The sequence below is a fragment of the Trichoplusia ni genome, chromosome 7 (assembly GCF_003590095.1).
Source record: "Trichoplusia ni isolate ovarian cell line Hi5 chromosome 7, tn1, whole genome shotgun sequence".
Taxonomy (NCBI): domain Eukaryota; kingdom Metazoa; phylum Arthropoda; class Insecta; order Lepidoptera; family Noctuidae; genus Trichoplusia; species Trichoplusia ni.
The window spans coordinates 3,211,725-3,227,889 of NC_039484.1; the positions used below are offsets into that span (position 1 = coordinate 3,211,725).

At 36.4% G+C, this 16,165-nt stretch overlaps 3 protein-coding genes across 4 annotated transcripts; 1 reads left to right on the forward strand and 2 right to left on the reverse strand.

The window, feature by feature from the left end:
* Positions 1-53: 53 nt before the first annotated feature.
* Positions 54-13,865, reverse strand: LOC113495840 (keratin, type I cytoskeletal 9-like). 2 transcript variants are annotated; one of them, XM_026874831.1, is made up of 3 exons: positions 12,950-13,865; positions 11,031-11,132; positions 54-2,658 (listed from the first exon to the last, which is right to left on the reverse strand). In XM_026874831.1, exons 2-3 carry the CDS (start codon positions 11,091-11,093, stop codon positions 316-318), a joined length of 2,406 nt encoding a protein of 801 aa, XP_026730632.1. In that variant the 5' UTR covers positions 11,094-11,132; positions 12,950-13,865; the 3' UTR covers positions 54-315. The 2 variants fall into 2 exon arrangements, with proteins under 2 accessions (XP_026730632.1, XP_026730631.1); XM_026874830.1 differs by lacking the exon at positions 12,950-13,865 and adding an exon at positions 11,305-11,873.
* LOC113495839 (keratin, type I cytoskeletal 9-like) lies at positions 5,313-10,273 on the forward strand. The gene is made up of 2 exons (XM_026874828.1): positions 5,313-6,366; positions 6,869-10,273. Exons 1-2 carry the CDS (start codon positions 6,352-6,354, stop codon positions 9,860-9,862), a joined length of 3,009 nt encoding a protein of 1,002 aa, XP_026730629.1. The 5' UTR covers positions 5,313-6,351; the 3' UTR covers positions 9,863-10,273.
* Positions 13,866-14,441: 576 nt separating the features above from the next.
* On the reverse strand, positions 14,442-16,070 carry LOC113495842 (probable small nuclear ribonucleoprotein G). The gene is made up of 3 exons (XM_026874834.1): positions 15,926-16,070; positions 15,430-15,577; positions 14,442-14,925 (listed from the first exon to the last, which is right to left on the reverse strand). The coding sequence occupies exons 1-3, from the start codon at positions 15,955-15,957 to the stop codon at positions 14,875-14,877; spliced, it is 231 nt and encodes a 76-aa protein (XP_026730635.1). The 5' UTR covers positions 15,958-16,070; the 3' UTR covers positions 14,442-14,874.
* Between the last annotated feature and the right edge of the window lie 95 nt (positions 16,071-16,165).

Here is a 16,165-nt window from a genome sequence, read left to right on the forward strand (position 1 = left end):
CTTGTTTTATTTTTACCTTTTAGTAGTTTCCTCTACCTTAATTGGAAAAGTATTGGACATATGTTGTTTTGGTTTTCCGCGTGAATATGTGGCCCGTTGTATTTGTCGGTAAAAATGTCCAAAAGATAACGTAGAAAATGCACTCAGCGATTCGTCAAGATGTTTGACGCTTTCCTTATAACAATGAAAGCGCAGCTATAAGTCTTAGTTTAGGATGTGGTGGAAGGACGCCATTCCCCAAAACTTATTCATCCATAATGAGATTAAAGTGAAACAGCATTATAAACAATTTACAATTTATTACAGTGTTCTATATTACCGGCCATTCTGATAAGGACTGAAGTTCTTTTGTTTTTGATTATTTAAGGGGACAACGCCGTTAAGGACGGCACGGTGGTAATAGGGATCCTCATCGTTAACATTGTGACTCCCTTGTCCCAACAAGTTGTAGTATGCAGGCTCATAGTAAGATGCATACAAGTCCTGCGGTTTTTGATGTTTGTTGTCATTGTACCGTAAATAATTGTCGTTCCAGTCGGTACCTGGACCGAATTGTTCTTGTCCTTTAGTCCTCGATGCAAACTCCCCATGGCTACTTGTTAACGATCCGAATATACTGCCACTCGAAGAACTAAATCCCCCGCCACCACTAAACCCTCCCCCTCCACCACTGATAGTACCACCCAATCTTTCCCCACCAATCAATTCGTCAAGACCTAGGAAACTTTTAGGTTTTGAAGCTCCTACAGTTATAGATTGCATTAAACTGCTTCCGCCAAACCTATCCTTTAGACTGCCACCTATCCCACTTGCCACACCAGCAGCGCTACCAGTTATCCCACCTAATAGACTACCAGCACCATTGGATACCCCGCTCAATAAACTACCACTACTACCGCCACCGCCACCACCAGTTATCCCAAGACTGATAGCACCGATTCCAGAATTGAAGCCAGTGTTGTATCCACTGTTGAAACTGTTCACAAATCCGCCATTAATATTACCATCTGTACCTCCATCAACATTCATACCACCATTTATTTCACCATGGATACCACCATTCATGCCACCGTTCATGCCGCCAGTCATGCCGCCATTCATGCCGCCATTCATGCCGCTATTCATGCCACCATTCATTCCCTCATTCATGCCACCATTTATTTCAACATTCATGCCACTATTCATGCCGCCATTCATGCCACCATTCATGCCACCATTCATGTTACCATTCATTCCCTCATTCATGCCACCATTTATTTCAACATTCATGCCACTATTCATGCCACCATTCATGCCACCATTTATTTCATCATGGATGCCACCGTTTGTACCACCGTTTGAGTCGCCATTAAAGGCAACATTAAAATCGCTCTCGAAGCCCTCATTAAAACTAAACTCGGAATCAGAACCCGTGTCACCGTTGAATTCCTTATGAGACTCAAATGTAAAACCGTTGTTTAATGAGTCGAAATTAATTGAATTACCGTCATTACTCATGGCTTCATATTTTAAAATCGCCTGTGTCTTCATTTTATTAATAGCCTGCAGTTGAGCGTTGAGCTGGGCTTGCAGTTTAGCAGCTTTCTTTTTAGAGACCTTTTTGATTTCAGCTATAATTTTATTTCTAGCTTGTATAAATGCTTGGAGTTTCGCTTCAAATTCAGCTCTTTGTTTTGAATTAACTAGACTGTCAGCCGTAATAGCAAAGTCATTTATGTCAAACACAAAATTCTTCATACTCCATTTTATAATAAAGGATTTCATAGCATTTCCATTCAGGAAACCGTTCAAATCGAATTTAAAGTTCTTATCGAAATTATTGACATCAGTATTTATGTTAGTCTCGATCTTCATATCAACCTTTTTGTTAGCCTTTTTATCGTTCTTACCTTTGTTCTTGTTTTTCTTGCCTTTGTTGTCCTGCTCGTTAGTGTTTTGATTGATTACCAATGCGGTATCAGCTTTGAAATTCATGGCAAACTGTTCACTTAATGTATTAATAGCAGTTATTAGTGCGCTTACACTGAACTTTGAATACCCGTCGTAAACTATTTTGATATCACCATTGTCACCGATGGTCTTGAAGCAGAGGAATCCACCTTCGCTCTCAATATTCGATGTCGCTTCACAGCTGCATTCAGCACTCGCTGAAGCTTTACCGTCTACCTCGGCCAGCGAGTTTATACCACCGGCCATATTCAGAGAACCTTTGCCTTTACTGTCGAAATTGAAATTTGCACTACTACTGCTACTGCTACTACTACTGCCACCGCCATACCCTCCCAAACCTTTAAACCCATAACTAAATCCACCTTTACTGAACATGCCGAAACTAGGCATACCAGTAACGTTGACTGACATTTCTCCATCGTCGTCATCATCATCGCCATCATCACTTTCAGAGCTTTCTTCATTTCTATCTAATGGACGCAGAGGGTAGAAAGAGTATCGATAATTCCTGTATTGTGGGTATAGATTTCTAGTCCTGGCAGCGGCTTCCGGGCCATAGTTAGCTCGATCAGCGTCATAAAGCCGGCTTGCTTGAGACAAATACGCGTCGTTGTTAAGCCCTGTGTTTTCGTAGCCAGCGTCTCTGTCGTATCGGTCCCGGGGTGTGTTATCTGCTCGACATGTTATATGTTCTATGACGGCCATTAGCTGAAATTAAGCAAATAATATTTTGTTTAATACTCGTAATTTAATACTCATTAAATTCATCTTTAATTTATTATAAAAGCTTTTTATCTCACCATGTACTGACACAATAATAAAGAAATTGTGTTCATTATTGCGTTATTCCTGAAGCCGAGGCGAGCTCCAGCGGCAAGTTTCCGTGTTTATACCGAAGCAAATGACTTTAATTAATAAGGCAACACCAAATACATTTTTCATTTAATGCGGTAGATATAAAATCGCCATTAGCCACGGTCGCCAAGCAAATAACTATTTAATATAAGTCTGATAAGAATTAATTAGCAGCGAGTTAATCAAAATGTTTGGGAAATAAATAGGAAACATTTTACTGCACTTGATTCAATATGAAGTTTCCTACAACTATTATCGATTGGTTTGTGGTATACATTTCATTCACCACGGTTGCTCTTGGTATATTCGTTTCAGATAATGCGATTGGGTTTGATATTTCTCGACGCGGCTCTACGGCTTGTGAAGGGTTCCACAAGGGCCCAGGTAGTTTTGTTTGTGCATCATAGTTTTCACAGCCAAGCCAAGTCATATGATATATTCGCAAGTATCAAGTCCTATGACATGGGAGTCTTGGGTTGGTCAACCGTACAGAATTGTGAAATAAATGCTTTTTAATTAACAACATTAATTTAATTAATCCCTTACTTATCTAAATAATTGAATACACTACGTAGTAGGTTTTCGATTAGTTTATTACCAATCAACTGTGAGCAATGGAAGAAAAGGATAGGTTCTAGATTAAGATATCAATTTTAAAATATACCCCTAGTTTATAAAAGCCGTCAGTTTTCCTGCCCAAATTCATTTTTTTTGCCCTCGTTTTTAATCTAATTTCACGCTTCGAAATTCATCATTCTGATCAGGGTTTTTGGCATAACCTGTTCTGGCTGTTGTTAAGTGTCTCAATTAACTTGCCTCAAATTGCTACGCTACAAGAAAAAAAGCCGTGTGAACATAGTTGCTTGTTGACATATAACTATCTTCCATATATTTGACATGAATCATTTGAAGTCGATAAACCAGTATTGCTTCTTTTCTACCGCCATCTATTGCAGATTTATTAACCAAATGGAAATAAATAGCAACTACGTCCTATCCATCTATGTATATAGCTGTGTGTTGTTTATTCGATTCGATATATCAGATCAGTAAATGGCCGTCGTCGCTAGATGGCGCAATTTCTTTCATTTCATTACTTTAGCTTTGAGCTTATCGGTGAGACAGGTTTCAATATTTATTCTCCACGTTTTTACAAGACCGCTGAAACGTGACATTTTCATCTAGTCATCCAGTGTCACTTTGAACATCATCATCTTCAGCTTTGCCTTTTTCCAGTTATTTTTCGGCCAGCCTCCAGTCAAACAGAATGCAGCTAAGTACCAGTGTTTTATAAGGAGCGACTGCTTATCTAACCTCCTCAACCCAGTTACCTGGGCAAAACCATACCCCAGTAAGACTGATTCAACTGATTGTCAGACTTTGTAGCTTGTAACTACCCGTAAAGACTGCGAAGATGTATAAGTATTATCCGGGACCCACAATGTAACGTGCTTTCTGTTACACGGAAGAACTCTTTAAGACTTAGTCACCCATCCACGGAACGCTTTAGCTTAAAATCTGTGATCTATCAGTTTTTATCGTTGCAGCTTAGCTACGAGCCAGCATCAATCCACTACCCAGCCAAACCTGATGATGTACCAACACACGCTTCACCAATGATCAAAACCATCTTATTAACCTGGAATCACCCACTATTCCCAGTTACGATAAGTTACACAAGTGTTTTCTTTTGTGTTTTTAGTCAGTTTGCAACCCTCCAGAAAACTTCTCCCTTACCAAGAGACGATTTTTTACATCCTCAAGTCATATCAGAGAAAAAAATAGGTAAGGAATTGTGGAAAAAAGGAATACTTATGAAATCTAGCAAAAGATCAGAATTTACCAAACTCTTCGTACAACATCCAAAAATCTTTGTAAGCGTTTCCGGACATTTAGACTTTTTGATCTTATTTATTTAAATAAATTTGATTTACATTTATTTAGTTCAACTGAGATGTGGCTCTCATCACTTCGTTAGAACTAATTGGTACAACCCGATAAATACGCGAAGCTGAACTATCATGTAAAATGATTAGTTTAATAATACCTAATTGTAACGAACGGGAAGAGCTTTTTATTTGCTACACTGGGCATAAGAAAACTGTCAAACAAGTCACAAAATAAGTGGGGAAAGTGTTGAGGCCATCTTTATTCCATAGAATGCGTTTCTTACTTTTGTAGGTACAGTGTGCTAACAAGTGCCATGGAGTACAGTGCCCTCGAATACCTAAGATTTCTCGCATCCCTGAATATGAAAATTCCAAATTGTGTATGATTTATGAACTAGCATTCTCATGTGGAAGTCTCAATCACAAATACACGTCGGTCTCATACGCCATTTATATTGCAATTTAATGACCTGTCAAATTACCCAATAAAATCACAAGGGAAACAAAAATTAAAACATTTTCTTCAATTATTATTAACAAATGTTCAATTATGAACACTTGTTTCATAGAAATAGTGATTGTAATTACTCAATTAAGTAGATATCGGTGTATCAGAGAGTCTAGCAGGTCTAGCAAATTATATAGTGGGTAGCTAATACCTGCAGGTATTAATATGCAGTAGGCACATAACAGCCTAACAGACATGACATGATTTACCGATCGACGGTTTACTGTAATTTGCTTTGGCTTGCAGTCTTTGCATATTCATTTTATGAGTCATTTAATATTATATAATTTTTTCTAGAGACTGAATTTTGCAAAAGTGATTTTTGCAAAAGTTAGATGCTCATCTAGTCGTCTGTCAAATCTCATATAAGTCATGGATAACCAATAATATCCGTTATCAGTAGATTTGACGTTTTTGTTCACCATTGACCATTTTGTATTATCAACTCACGTTGGAGTCAATTTAGCAAATTCAAGGCATCATTTCGTATATTAGTTTCGTTCAGTCCTGAACAAAAAATATTAAATATCTATAAATATCTCTACTAGTGGGGATTGCATGTTGTTGGGGGCTTCTGAACTCTCCATTAGGTTTTCAGGTATTTCGATGAAATTTAATTTTTGGATGATCATTAATATTTTGAGAAAGATGAAGAACGGCTTAATAAAAATTGTAGGCAGATTTTTTTTTTATAACTCAAATAAAAGTGTCTGACTTTAAGAAATCTTAACAAAGTCTAAAGTAGCTCTAACTTGAATGCCGTCTGCAACAAGCTTTATAACCGCAGTGCGACAATAAAATATGTCTAACCAGTGCTCACTGGGTGATAAAGTTGTACCTTAATCCGCATTCAATTATCCACGCTTCAAGTTTATTAGAAGAAATTTAATAACCCGGTCGAAACCAGGGAAAACAACTGAGCATTGTATATTAATTGTAGACATGTTTCGGAAAGTGTTCAGGTAGAAAACATCGCAGTAATCAGTCCTTATCACGTGTAAATGAAGCAATTATTTGTTGGGAGATCGTGACAAATTGGCGCTGTGTAACATTGTTTAAGGTTGCTATATTGGCGCCTTATTAAAGTCGCCCAGTCTTTGCCCGGCGCGCCATTATGTACTGAACCTCGGCGCGGATTTGGAAACGATAATGAAAATACTCCTGGTAAGTGAGGAGCACCCACTCAATTTAAAGTTTAGGTATTTACAATTCGACGCAAGCAATTAAAGGTACAAGTGCGCATTCTAATCATGGCAAAATTGATTAAAAGTTTTTAAAGATATCAGCCAAAACAGTCTTGGACAAACAGGAGTTGAATAGCTGCGATGATGCCTTAAAATAAATATGAGACTTCTACAAATATACAAAAAAAATCAAACAAATCGGTTCAAGTGTTCTTGAATTTCAGAAGTTATATTAGAAAATCATTTTATAAGAATCCAATTAACTATTGAAGTGAATTTGTTAACAAAATGATTTATTGCTTAGATCGTCGTAGTTCATCTGCTTTGACCATATTCGATACCTTCCATTCTGCTATCCCGTCTGATTTCAATAATTTTAAGTGAAAAACTTTGCAGTGTGTGTTAAATGTTTTGTAATGCTTTTAATGAGTGCTATGACCAATAAATAACAACTAAATTAAATCATCTGTTTCACTTTTTAGATATTCTGCATCTCTATACTAAAAACGTGCCGGTCAGATGTGCAGCTAGGACAACTGGAAGCCAGTGCCAAACAGGGACTAAGAAATGGTTTTAATAGAGAAGCTTTTCTTGATAGAAGAGAAAACAGAGACCAAAACATAGCGAGAGCTGGAAACATCGCTAGAGCGCCAAATATTGAACATGCGGAACATGTGCGAGGAGTGAACATCGCGAGACAAGGCGCACTTGGTGAAGTTGAACTCACTCACAGTGCAGGCCCTAAACAGGTCGATAATGTAGGAACGTTAGGTAGTATGGCTGGTAAATTGCCTTCCGCAAAAAAGAATCGAGAAGCTGGAATGAATCAATACGGTCAAAATTTAGTTCATAAGCCACCTATCGAAACTCGAGCGAGTGAAGCCACCACAAAACCAACAAATTTCGAAAAAGAGCCTCCCGATGTTAATAATAATCAAAGAAAAGCTGCCATAAATCAACGGGCTAATTTTGTAAGAGCATATGACTACAACAGAAGAGTACCTCGTGGTAGAGCTGAAGACTATGGTTTTGGGCCCTATGTTAACAGAGTTGATAATGTTAATCGAAAACCTAATGAGCCCGGTAATCCAGATATTGCCAGGTTTGGTAAGTACGTTGAAGTCCTGCCTGTGGTGGAACCGAAATACAACCTTCAACGACATGGTTACTCACATCCAGACCCAGAAATTGAAAACAACCTTCGGCAATCTTTTATGCCGACTGTGGAAGCCCTTCCAGATATTAGTCTTACTCAAGACGGCAGTAAAGGTGGTCGTACTGTCAATAGTGATGCAAATACGGCCATTGACGACTTCGAATACGTCTTGGCTCCTGACTATGAAAACGAAAACATTAATCCTCTGAACAATAATGTTGCCGTTGGAACTTTTCCAACATATCCCACATTTAACGATAGTAACATAGACAAAGGTACTGATGTAGACAATGACACCTATGCCGACCAGAGTGAAATTTCAAATCGCATATTTGGTAGTATGAATACGAATGATTACAACTATGAGGACGACTCGGGCTATCAGGGAGTTCTCAATAATATTGCTAAGATGTTTAAGAAAAAGAGCCAAGCGGGTAGCGGTGGTGGTGGCTACGGTAGTAGTGGTGGCTACGGTAGTAGTGGTGGCTACAGTAGTAGTGGTGGCGGCGGCGGCGGTGGCGGATCCAGTGGTTTTAATGGTTGTTGTGGGGGTTTTAGTGGTGGTTTCGGTGGTGGTTTCGGCGGCTGCGGCGGTTGTTGGGGTGGTTGCGGCGGTTGTTGGGGTGGCTGCGGAGGAGGCGGTGGTATGAGAGGTTGCTGTAACAACATGAAAAGTGAAAGTAAAACCTGTAAATTTAATTGTAAAAAAGAATCATCGAACAGTTGTAATTGTAAACCTACACAGATATGCTATTGCGTTGACAGAACCGAAAAGAACTTCATCGAGCACAGCGAACATCATTACAACCACAATTATGACCACAATTTCGACCATAGTATAAACCACAACTCCGAACACAATTTCGACCACAGTATAAACCACAACTACGACCACAATATTAACCACAACTACGACCACAATATTAACCACAACTACGACCACAATATTAATCACAACTACGACCACAATATTAATCACAACTACGAACATAACTACGAACACAACTACGAACATAACTACGACCACAATTATGATCACAATTTCGATCACAGTATAAACCACAACTACGACCATGATTTCGACCACACTATAAACCACAACTACGACCACAGTATAAACCACAACTACGACCACAATTTCGACCACAGCATAAACCACAACTTCGACCATAACATTAACCACAACATCGACCACAACTACGACCAAAAAGTCAAACACAAGGTCGAGCATAACATTAACCACATCGAACACAACTATGAACACAAAGTCGTCAACCACAAAACAGACATTCAACATGAAACTGACTTCAACCACAATATCGAGTTCAACCACAACCAGGAAGATATCGACATCAGAGACAACGAAATCGATACCACTTGCCATAAATGCATTCAGGAGAAAAAGATCGATACTACTTGCCATAAATGCATTCAGGAGCAAAAGATCGACACTACGTGTCATAAATGCATTCAAGAGCAGCATAAAACTGATACTACTTGTCAAAATTGCATTAATGAGCACAAGACTAATAACTGTAATCAATGTACCAGCATTAAAACACAAAAAACCTGCTCATGCACAAATGGGAATTGCAAGTGTGAGAAAACTACTTCTAATAACGGTTGTAATTGTGATCTTAATAATGCGCACAAAATTACCACCAACCAAATTATAGATGCCAACCAACATTTAAACGTTATTCAAAATCACAATCATCAAATAAAAACTCAAATAAATCATCAAATCAACCAAATGAATAAAAATCATCAAATGAACTACAACCACATCATACACCCCAATAATTGCTGCGTCAATCAGCAACAACATTCAAAAACCATTAAAATGAAGAAAACCTGCACTGTCTGTAACGACGTGAATTTAGAAAATGATGGACTAAACCACGGAACTTTCGGTCACATCTTCAACGGCGTTGCAAATGGGCCTTTCCAAGCTATGATCCCTGGCGCGCCTTTCAGCAATTTGTTCGGAGGCTTTGGCGGCGGAATTATCACCGGCCGAGGCTCTAGCACTGGAGACCAAAGCAGCTCTAGTGCCGGCTCCTCGGCAGGTGGGACCGCCATCACCACGTTGACGGACGGGGGGACGGACGATACCAACAGTATTACCCTCACCTCTAAAAAAGGCAGCAAGAGTGGCAGTACCTTAGGCAGTAGTAGCTACGGCAACAGCTTGTTCTCCGCCAGTAGCGGCGCAAGCAGCGGCGGCAGCAGCAGCAGTGACTCCAGCAGCGGCAGTGGCGGCGGGTACGGCAATCAATTACTCGGTGGAGTCGGTGGTCACGGCAGCGTTTTTGGATAAGTTAGTATAGCGTCAAATAGTAAATGGTGAATAAATTGTTTTTTGAATTCGTTTCGTATTTTTTGTTACATTTAATGACGCTATTTCTTCTTTGTTTACTAGTAGCTGAGGAAAATTATCCATTCTGCACGGCTTACGCATTACTTACTTACCTTTTCTTTGAACAGATCACATCCCGATAGATTTACAATGTATTTTTTCAGTTTAGCTGTTCGTCATAGATCTCGAGGTATAAAAGGTTTTTTTTTTAATGTAATTAGGTATAGATAGTCTTTGATACTTTTTGTCTTCAGTTTTATCTTTTGTACTGCATAGGTATAGGCCTTCTAGAATTGTATGTTCGTGAGAAATAGTGTGCCGCTGACTGTAGGTTTTTCTTTATTCATATGTGAGAACAATGGAAGGATATTAATATAAATAATTATTTTGTTTTATTTTATAATAATAATTAACCCCAAAATTAGATTTAACGCATTTTACTTAAGCCCTAGTTTAACTAATTGGCTCACATTTAAAGTGCTGTAAACAACAATCAACTGAGTTGCATTAATTTGGACAATTATTCCCAAAAGTATGGGCGTCAATAACATTTTTTTTTGTTTTTTTTATACCTACTTTGTGCTTAGTTAATGGTCATCTTAATCTTCTCGAAGGTGTTTTGTTTTAACTACTTCTTCTGCCAAATCTTTATTCCAAACGAAGTATTTTTTGGGATTTGACTAAATAGGTACCGTATTATAAATGACGATCACTGAAAATGTTATAAAAAAGCCTCTAGAATGCTGGGATTTGTTCTAAGAAATGTCACTTGCTTTCGTCGTAGCAAGACAGTGTGATGGAATATTGTAGTACGATATGTAGAAACGTACGTTTTCATCCGGTCTAGTGAAAAATAATGTAAAATACTGATGTAAATTATCTGAGCCCGGATTGTGGACCGCTAAACAATATTTTTAGAATAGACCCAGCTCCAAACATCGTATATAAAACCGGTCAGTAATAACGTTCAATCACTCCCCACAACAATAATACATCTTTTAAAGAGTCGACCGATTTTTAAATCTCTCGATCTGTATAATGCCACAGACAACCATTTCAAACTTATAACACCCCTCTTTTTGCATCGGTTCTAATGAACTAGGGATTGATGATATTCTTTCAGAATTACCTTCAGTAGGCTGGTATTGCCGCCGTGTCTGGACATTGACAAAGAGTGGACGTCTTCAGCCATAGGGTTTGCACCCGGCTGGGGGACTGGGACACAGGAAACCTATAGAAGATGCATGCAAGTTGTAAGTACTTACTCATTTTAAGTAAATTACTTAGTAGCCTAAGACTGGCCTGTTGGTCTAGTGGTAGCCAGAGAAAAGAGAAAAATATATTATATAAATAGACTTCAGAAGTAAAATTAATTATACAAATAAACAGTGTCGAAAACTTACAAAGGTTTATTATCCACAAAAACTCCACAAATACAAACTTAACCATGAGTCTAAATTGTTGTGACTTTGAAACAAATACGAATAAAAGATAAAACCTCAAATATTCTCCTAAAATAATATTACACACGCACAAACCCTAATTTTATTGTACGTTAATTAAAATAATAATCACTAAAAACCTATCCTGCGAAAACGAACAGGCAAAATGGCCGACATGTACGTGAGTGCCGTCTATAGTTTAGTCATAGATTGACTTTTTTATTTTATTTTTTTAAATTGCTAAATATACAGTTTCGGCACACTCTTTTTTAAATCATAAACGGTCATTTACTAATGACGTGTACATAAAGTGAATTGTTAATGGATAATTAACGGGATGCTATTTCATCACGTATTGTGTCCCATGGCAAAAAATTAACAAGGCATTACTGAGGGCCCGTTGTTTGATCGGTAGTTAAACATACGAATAGTTAAAATGCCTTAGTTAAAGTAACCATTTGTTAAAAATTGCAAATTCACGGTGTTTGATAAATAAGTTAAAAATAATTAAAAATTTGACCATTTGTTATGAATGCTATGAATGACTATAAGAAAGTCATTCATAGCATTCATAACGAAAGTAAGGTAAGGAAGAAAGTAAAAGTGATAAAATATCCTATTTGCACAGAATAAATGATTTCATTTCATTACGTAATCCGTAAAAGTAGTTTCATTTCAATACGTAAATTTTAACTATAATTAAAAATATCATCAAACAACATAATTATTAATTTTAAATTGGTTAAAATTAATAATTGTTTCGGCGCTATAGTCAAGTGACAACTGGTCAAATTGACTAAACTATGTTACGGCCCCTAAATCTACCATTTAACTGAATGACAGGCAAAGCATTTGCTCGTATTTAAAGCAACCAAATTGAAGTGTTCCTTTCCGTGTCATTTATAATTGGATGACATTTTACATAGTCCTATAATACGTCGTTTGATGTGCTATGCGACCAATTTCAAACGTCGTTTGCTGCAAGTGATACCAATGAAACTGTAACTACTCTTGATTTTAGTCGAATGAAATGTCAAGATATCGGGGTATTGTTTGTTTTGATTAGTTGTGCGATTTTTATAAATAAAGAAATGTCGAAGAAAACACGTGGACCGAATTTAACCGCACATGAAAAAGAACTCCTCATAAAATTAATTTCACAACATAAGGATATCGTGGAAAATAAGAAAACTGACGCCGCGACAACTGCAATAAAAAATAAAGTGTGTAATAAACTGACAGAAGAATTTAATTGTTTAAGTTCTATTCACGTGCGTAACGCTGATCAATTAAAAACCTGCTGGGGCAATATCAAACGCATCACACGGAAAGACAAAGCCAGTAGGTGGCATAGCTTTTTTAAAACATGAACTAGCTATACCCTATTCATCGGGGCTTGAGCCAAAGTGTAAACAAAGAAATCAATGTTCCCCAAACTTTTATTTTAGTTTTTATTTTCATTTAACTATCTCTATATGATTTTATTTATGTTTCAGTTTATCTTACATACTTCACATGTTCAAATAAATGCTCAAGTTCTGTTAGGAGGTACTCAACTATGAGGATAATAAAAAATAAGAAAAAAAATCTAAGAAGAAGTACAAACATTGCTTGGCCCAGGTTCAGGTTCACTTATGTTATTACACGAAAACGTCAATATAACTAAAACAAAACAATTAACAAATAACTTTAAACGTAACAAAATAATAAACCTAATGAAAACAATAAAAGTAACAACGGAATAACATGAATTTAACGAAAATGTCTGCAGTGGGATTTCTCACATCAACAAGTTGTTCGATAGTAAAGATGGCGGTTATGACCCGACCGATGAAAAAACGTCACATTTTGATGTAAAATGTTCGCACTATCTGTGGTCTTCATTTAGTCGTATTAAAATGCGTTCCAAGTTTGAGAATAGTTTCTTTTTTAGGTTCTTTTACATGTAAACTATTTAATTCATAATTAATTAAAATTAAGAAAATAATTTAAGGCATTTATGATATTTGATTTCAAATAAGTCTGAACGGATTACAAACGTTTTATAGACTTCGTACTAAAATATAATTTCTTATGTTGTCTGTGTATGCTTCCGTAGTTATTTTTATAAAATAAGTTCAGTACATCAATCGTGACATATAAAGAATCCTTTTTATGGTTTGTTTACCTTTTGGCTCATGGCTCGTTGAATAGGGTATAGGTCTCAAAACAAGAAGAGCACAATATACTGCAGCTAGGTACTACATGCATCCAATGATTGCACGTATAGCCGAGTGGTTGAAGTCATCACGCCAAACCCACTGTACGCCGTGTGTCGCGGTTCCGATCCCCGCGCAGTACAAGCATTATTTCGTGTGATTCACAAATGCTTGTTCTGAGTCAGGGTGTTTTTGTACGTCCCGCGACTCAAAGATTAGATTCTTACTATACACTTAAACTTCCATAGAGCGAAAGTCATTCAAAAAAAATATTGGTCAGATGTAGTCCAAGAAGTTGTGCTTAGTATTGTTTTTCTTTGCAGGAGGAGGCAAGCCTGACATTCCACCACCAGGACCACTTAAAGGACACTTGGAAATGATACTTTGCCCAACCTTGGATGAAGTTGATAATCCTTATGACTCTAATATTCATTTTTCTGTAATTGAAGTTATTAATAAAAAAGTATATTTAATTAAAATCTATGAGTTTGAGTTTGTTAAATTGAGTTTCTTTAATCATGTAAATTTGAGGGTGATTGAAATGATTGGATGATGAATCAGCCAATACGTCTTCATTACCAATATTTAAGGATTCCAATATGTCTTGAAGAAGACCCAGATTTTTGCTAGTTATGTATTATTTAGAATTACTTTTATTTTTTCATGGAAATAAACAATTTCAAATCAATTGTGGCATGAAAGGGAGACAGGCAGAGATACTGTGGCATTTATAATATTAAGTATGGATTGTGATTAAGGAATCTTCTACTTCTTGCAAGTTTTTCAGTATATAGCGAGATATCTACTAGTAAGAACTTGATTATATTTAAGTACAACTGTCTACATATTTTTCTACAGACTCCCAAAAAACATATCTACCAAGTGAATAAAAAACTGTACTGTTATTAAGAAATATTTTACTTTTAGAATAACACGACATGTTTATCTTACATTATTCAATTCTCAACACTTTTATTACAATACAAATGATTTTTTTGTTACCCTCGAGCATATCAGGTTTTCTCAGTATTCTGCAAACATTGGATTCATTGTTTAAATTTTAAATAGTTTTTGGTGAATGCCGGCACATAAATATGCATGAGACTTACATATCACACACACATTGACTACTCCATATCAAAACACAATATAATCAATCAACATCTATTCCCCTATGTTTATTAGGTTTTCTTAGTATAAACATTTACAGAATAAATAAAAGCTGTAGATTTTCTTATTTCTAGATGTACCTTCAATTTTATTTGTTAACTATTGAGTTTAGATATGGTGCAGTGGGTATTTTCCTATCTTAAATTAGGGAATGAATTTATTACTATATTCTATCTAGTGACTCCAACATCACAATACTGTTCCCTCGAATGACCTGGAAAACAAATAATATCCATGTGACTAATGTAAGAACTTAGATCAGTACATATTATGATGGCTTAGAAGCAACATAATAAATTATCCAGATATCCCTAACATCCATGACTGTGCTTTGGCTTTTGGCTATGAATTTAATTTATTTGAAGAAATGGTATGCCTTCCCCTGGATTACGACTGAAGAGTACAAAACTGACAATGGTCTATTTTTTTACAATCGTTTTTAATATAATAACATTCATTTTAGACAAATAAGTACCATATCATCTCAGATCCAAATGCATTATGATATGTACCTATTAGTTTTGATAACCAGACTGATGCCAGGCACGGGTTTATTCTTATTCTGTGATGTGCAACGGAACCTGGTCAGTTGACTTTGCACTAGAATACCTGTTTCCAGATACTTAAAACAATTATCTGAGCAGAACATCCAACTTATTACCCAGTCACAATCATATACTATGTAAAAGGGTGTTGATGAAAAGGATATTTTACTTACCACCATGCCAATGTTGTTTCGCTGACCATCTTTGCATTCCTCGACTGATTCATCCAGCACTAGGTTCATGAAAGGGTCAAATCCTCGGAGGACTCCTGTTACGGCGCGGCCAGCATTTAGTTTAATTGACAGTTTCTTGTCCATGAACCTAGAAATTGTCACAATGGAGCATTAGGCACAAATGCATGTATAAATAGCTCGTGTATTATTTAGCTTACTTGTAGTAAAGTTTGTATATGACCTACTCAATCTAATGACATAATAATTATAGGTACGAAAATTTTAAAATTTTAATCAGATTGTGGGAAAGTAGTGTTAACTACAATTCAATAGAATACTCACACAAATAATAATCTAAAACTAATCAAAAATTTAAGTAAATTAAAGCTTACGATAAATAAAAATACACTGTAGTGTAGGTTATCTATCAATGGCGCGCATGGGACGCCAAACAAATAGTTCCGTAAATGTTGGTAAATACGAAAAGAAATCTTACTTTTTCAATTCCGGAGGGTGAGCTTTCGACATTTTTACCTTTTTTTATTTATTTTCTCTATAAAACAACCGTTTGCACAAAATTTTGCAACCCGGCACAATTTCACTTGTTTGGATTTGATTGAAGAATCACTTTTTTTTTACTTTTCTACGGTAGAATATTATAGTTGCCAGGTAGCAAAAATAAAAATTACCTGAATTATTATTTTAGAGGAACAAAATATTAAAATTATGAAATTAT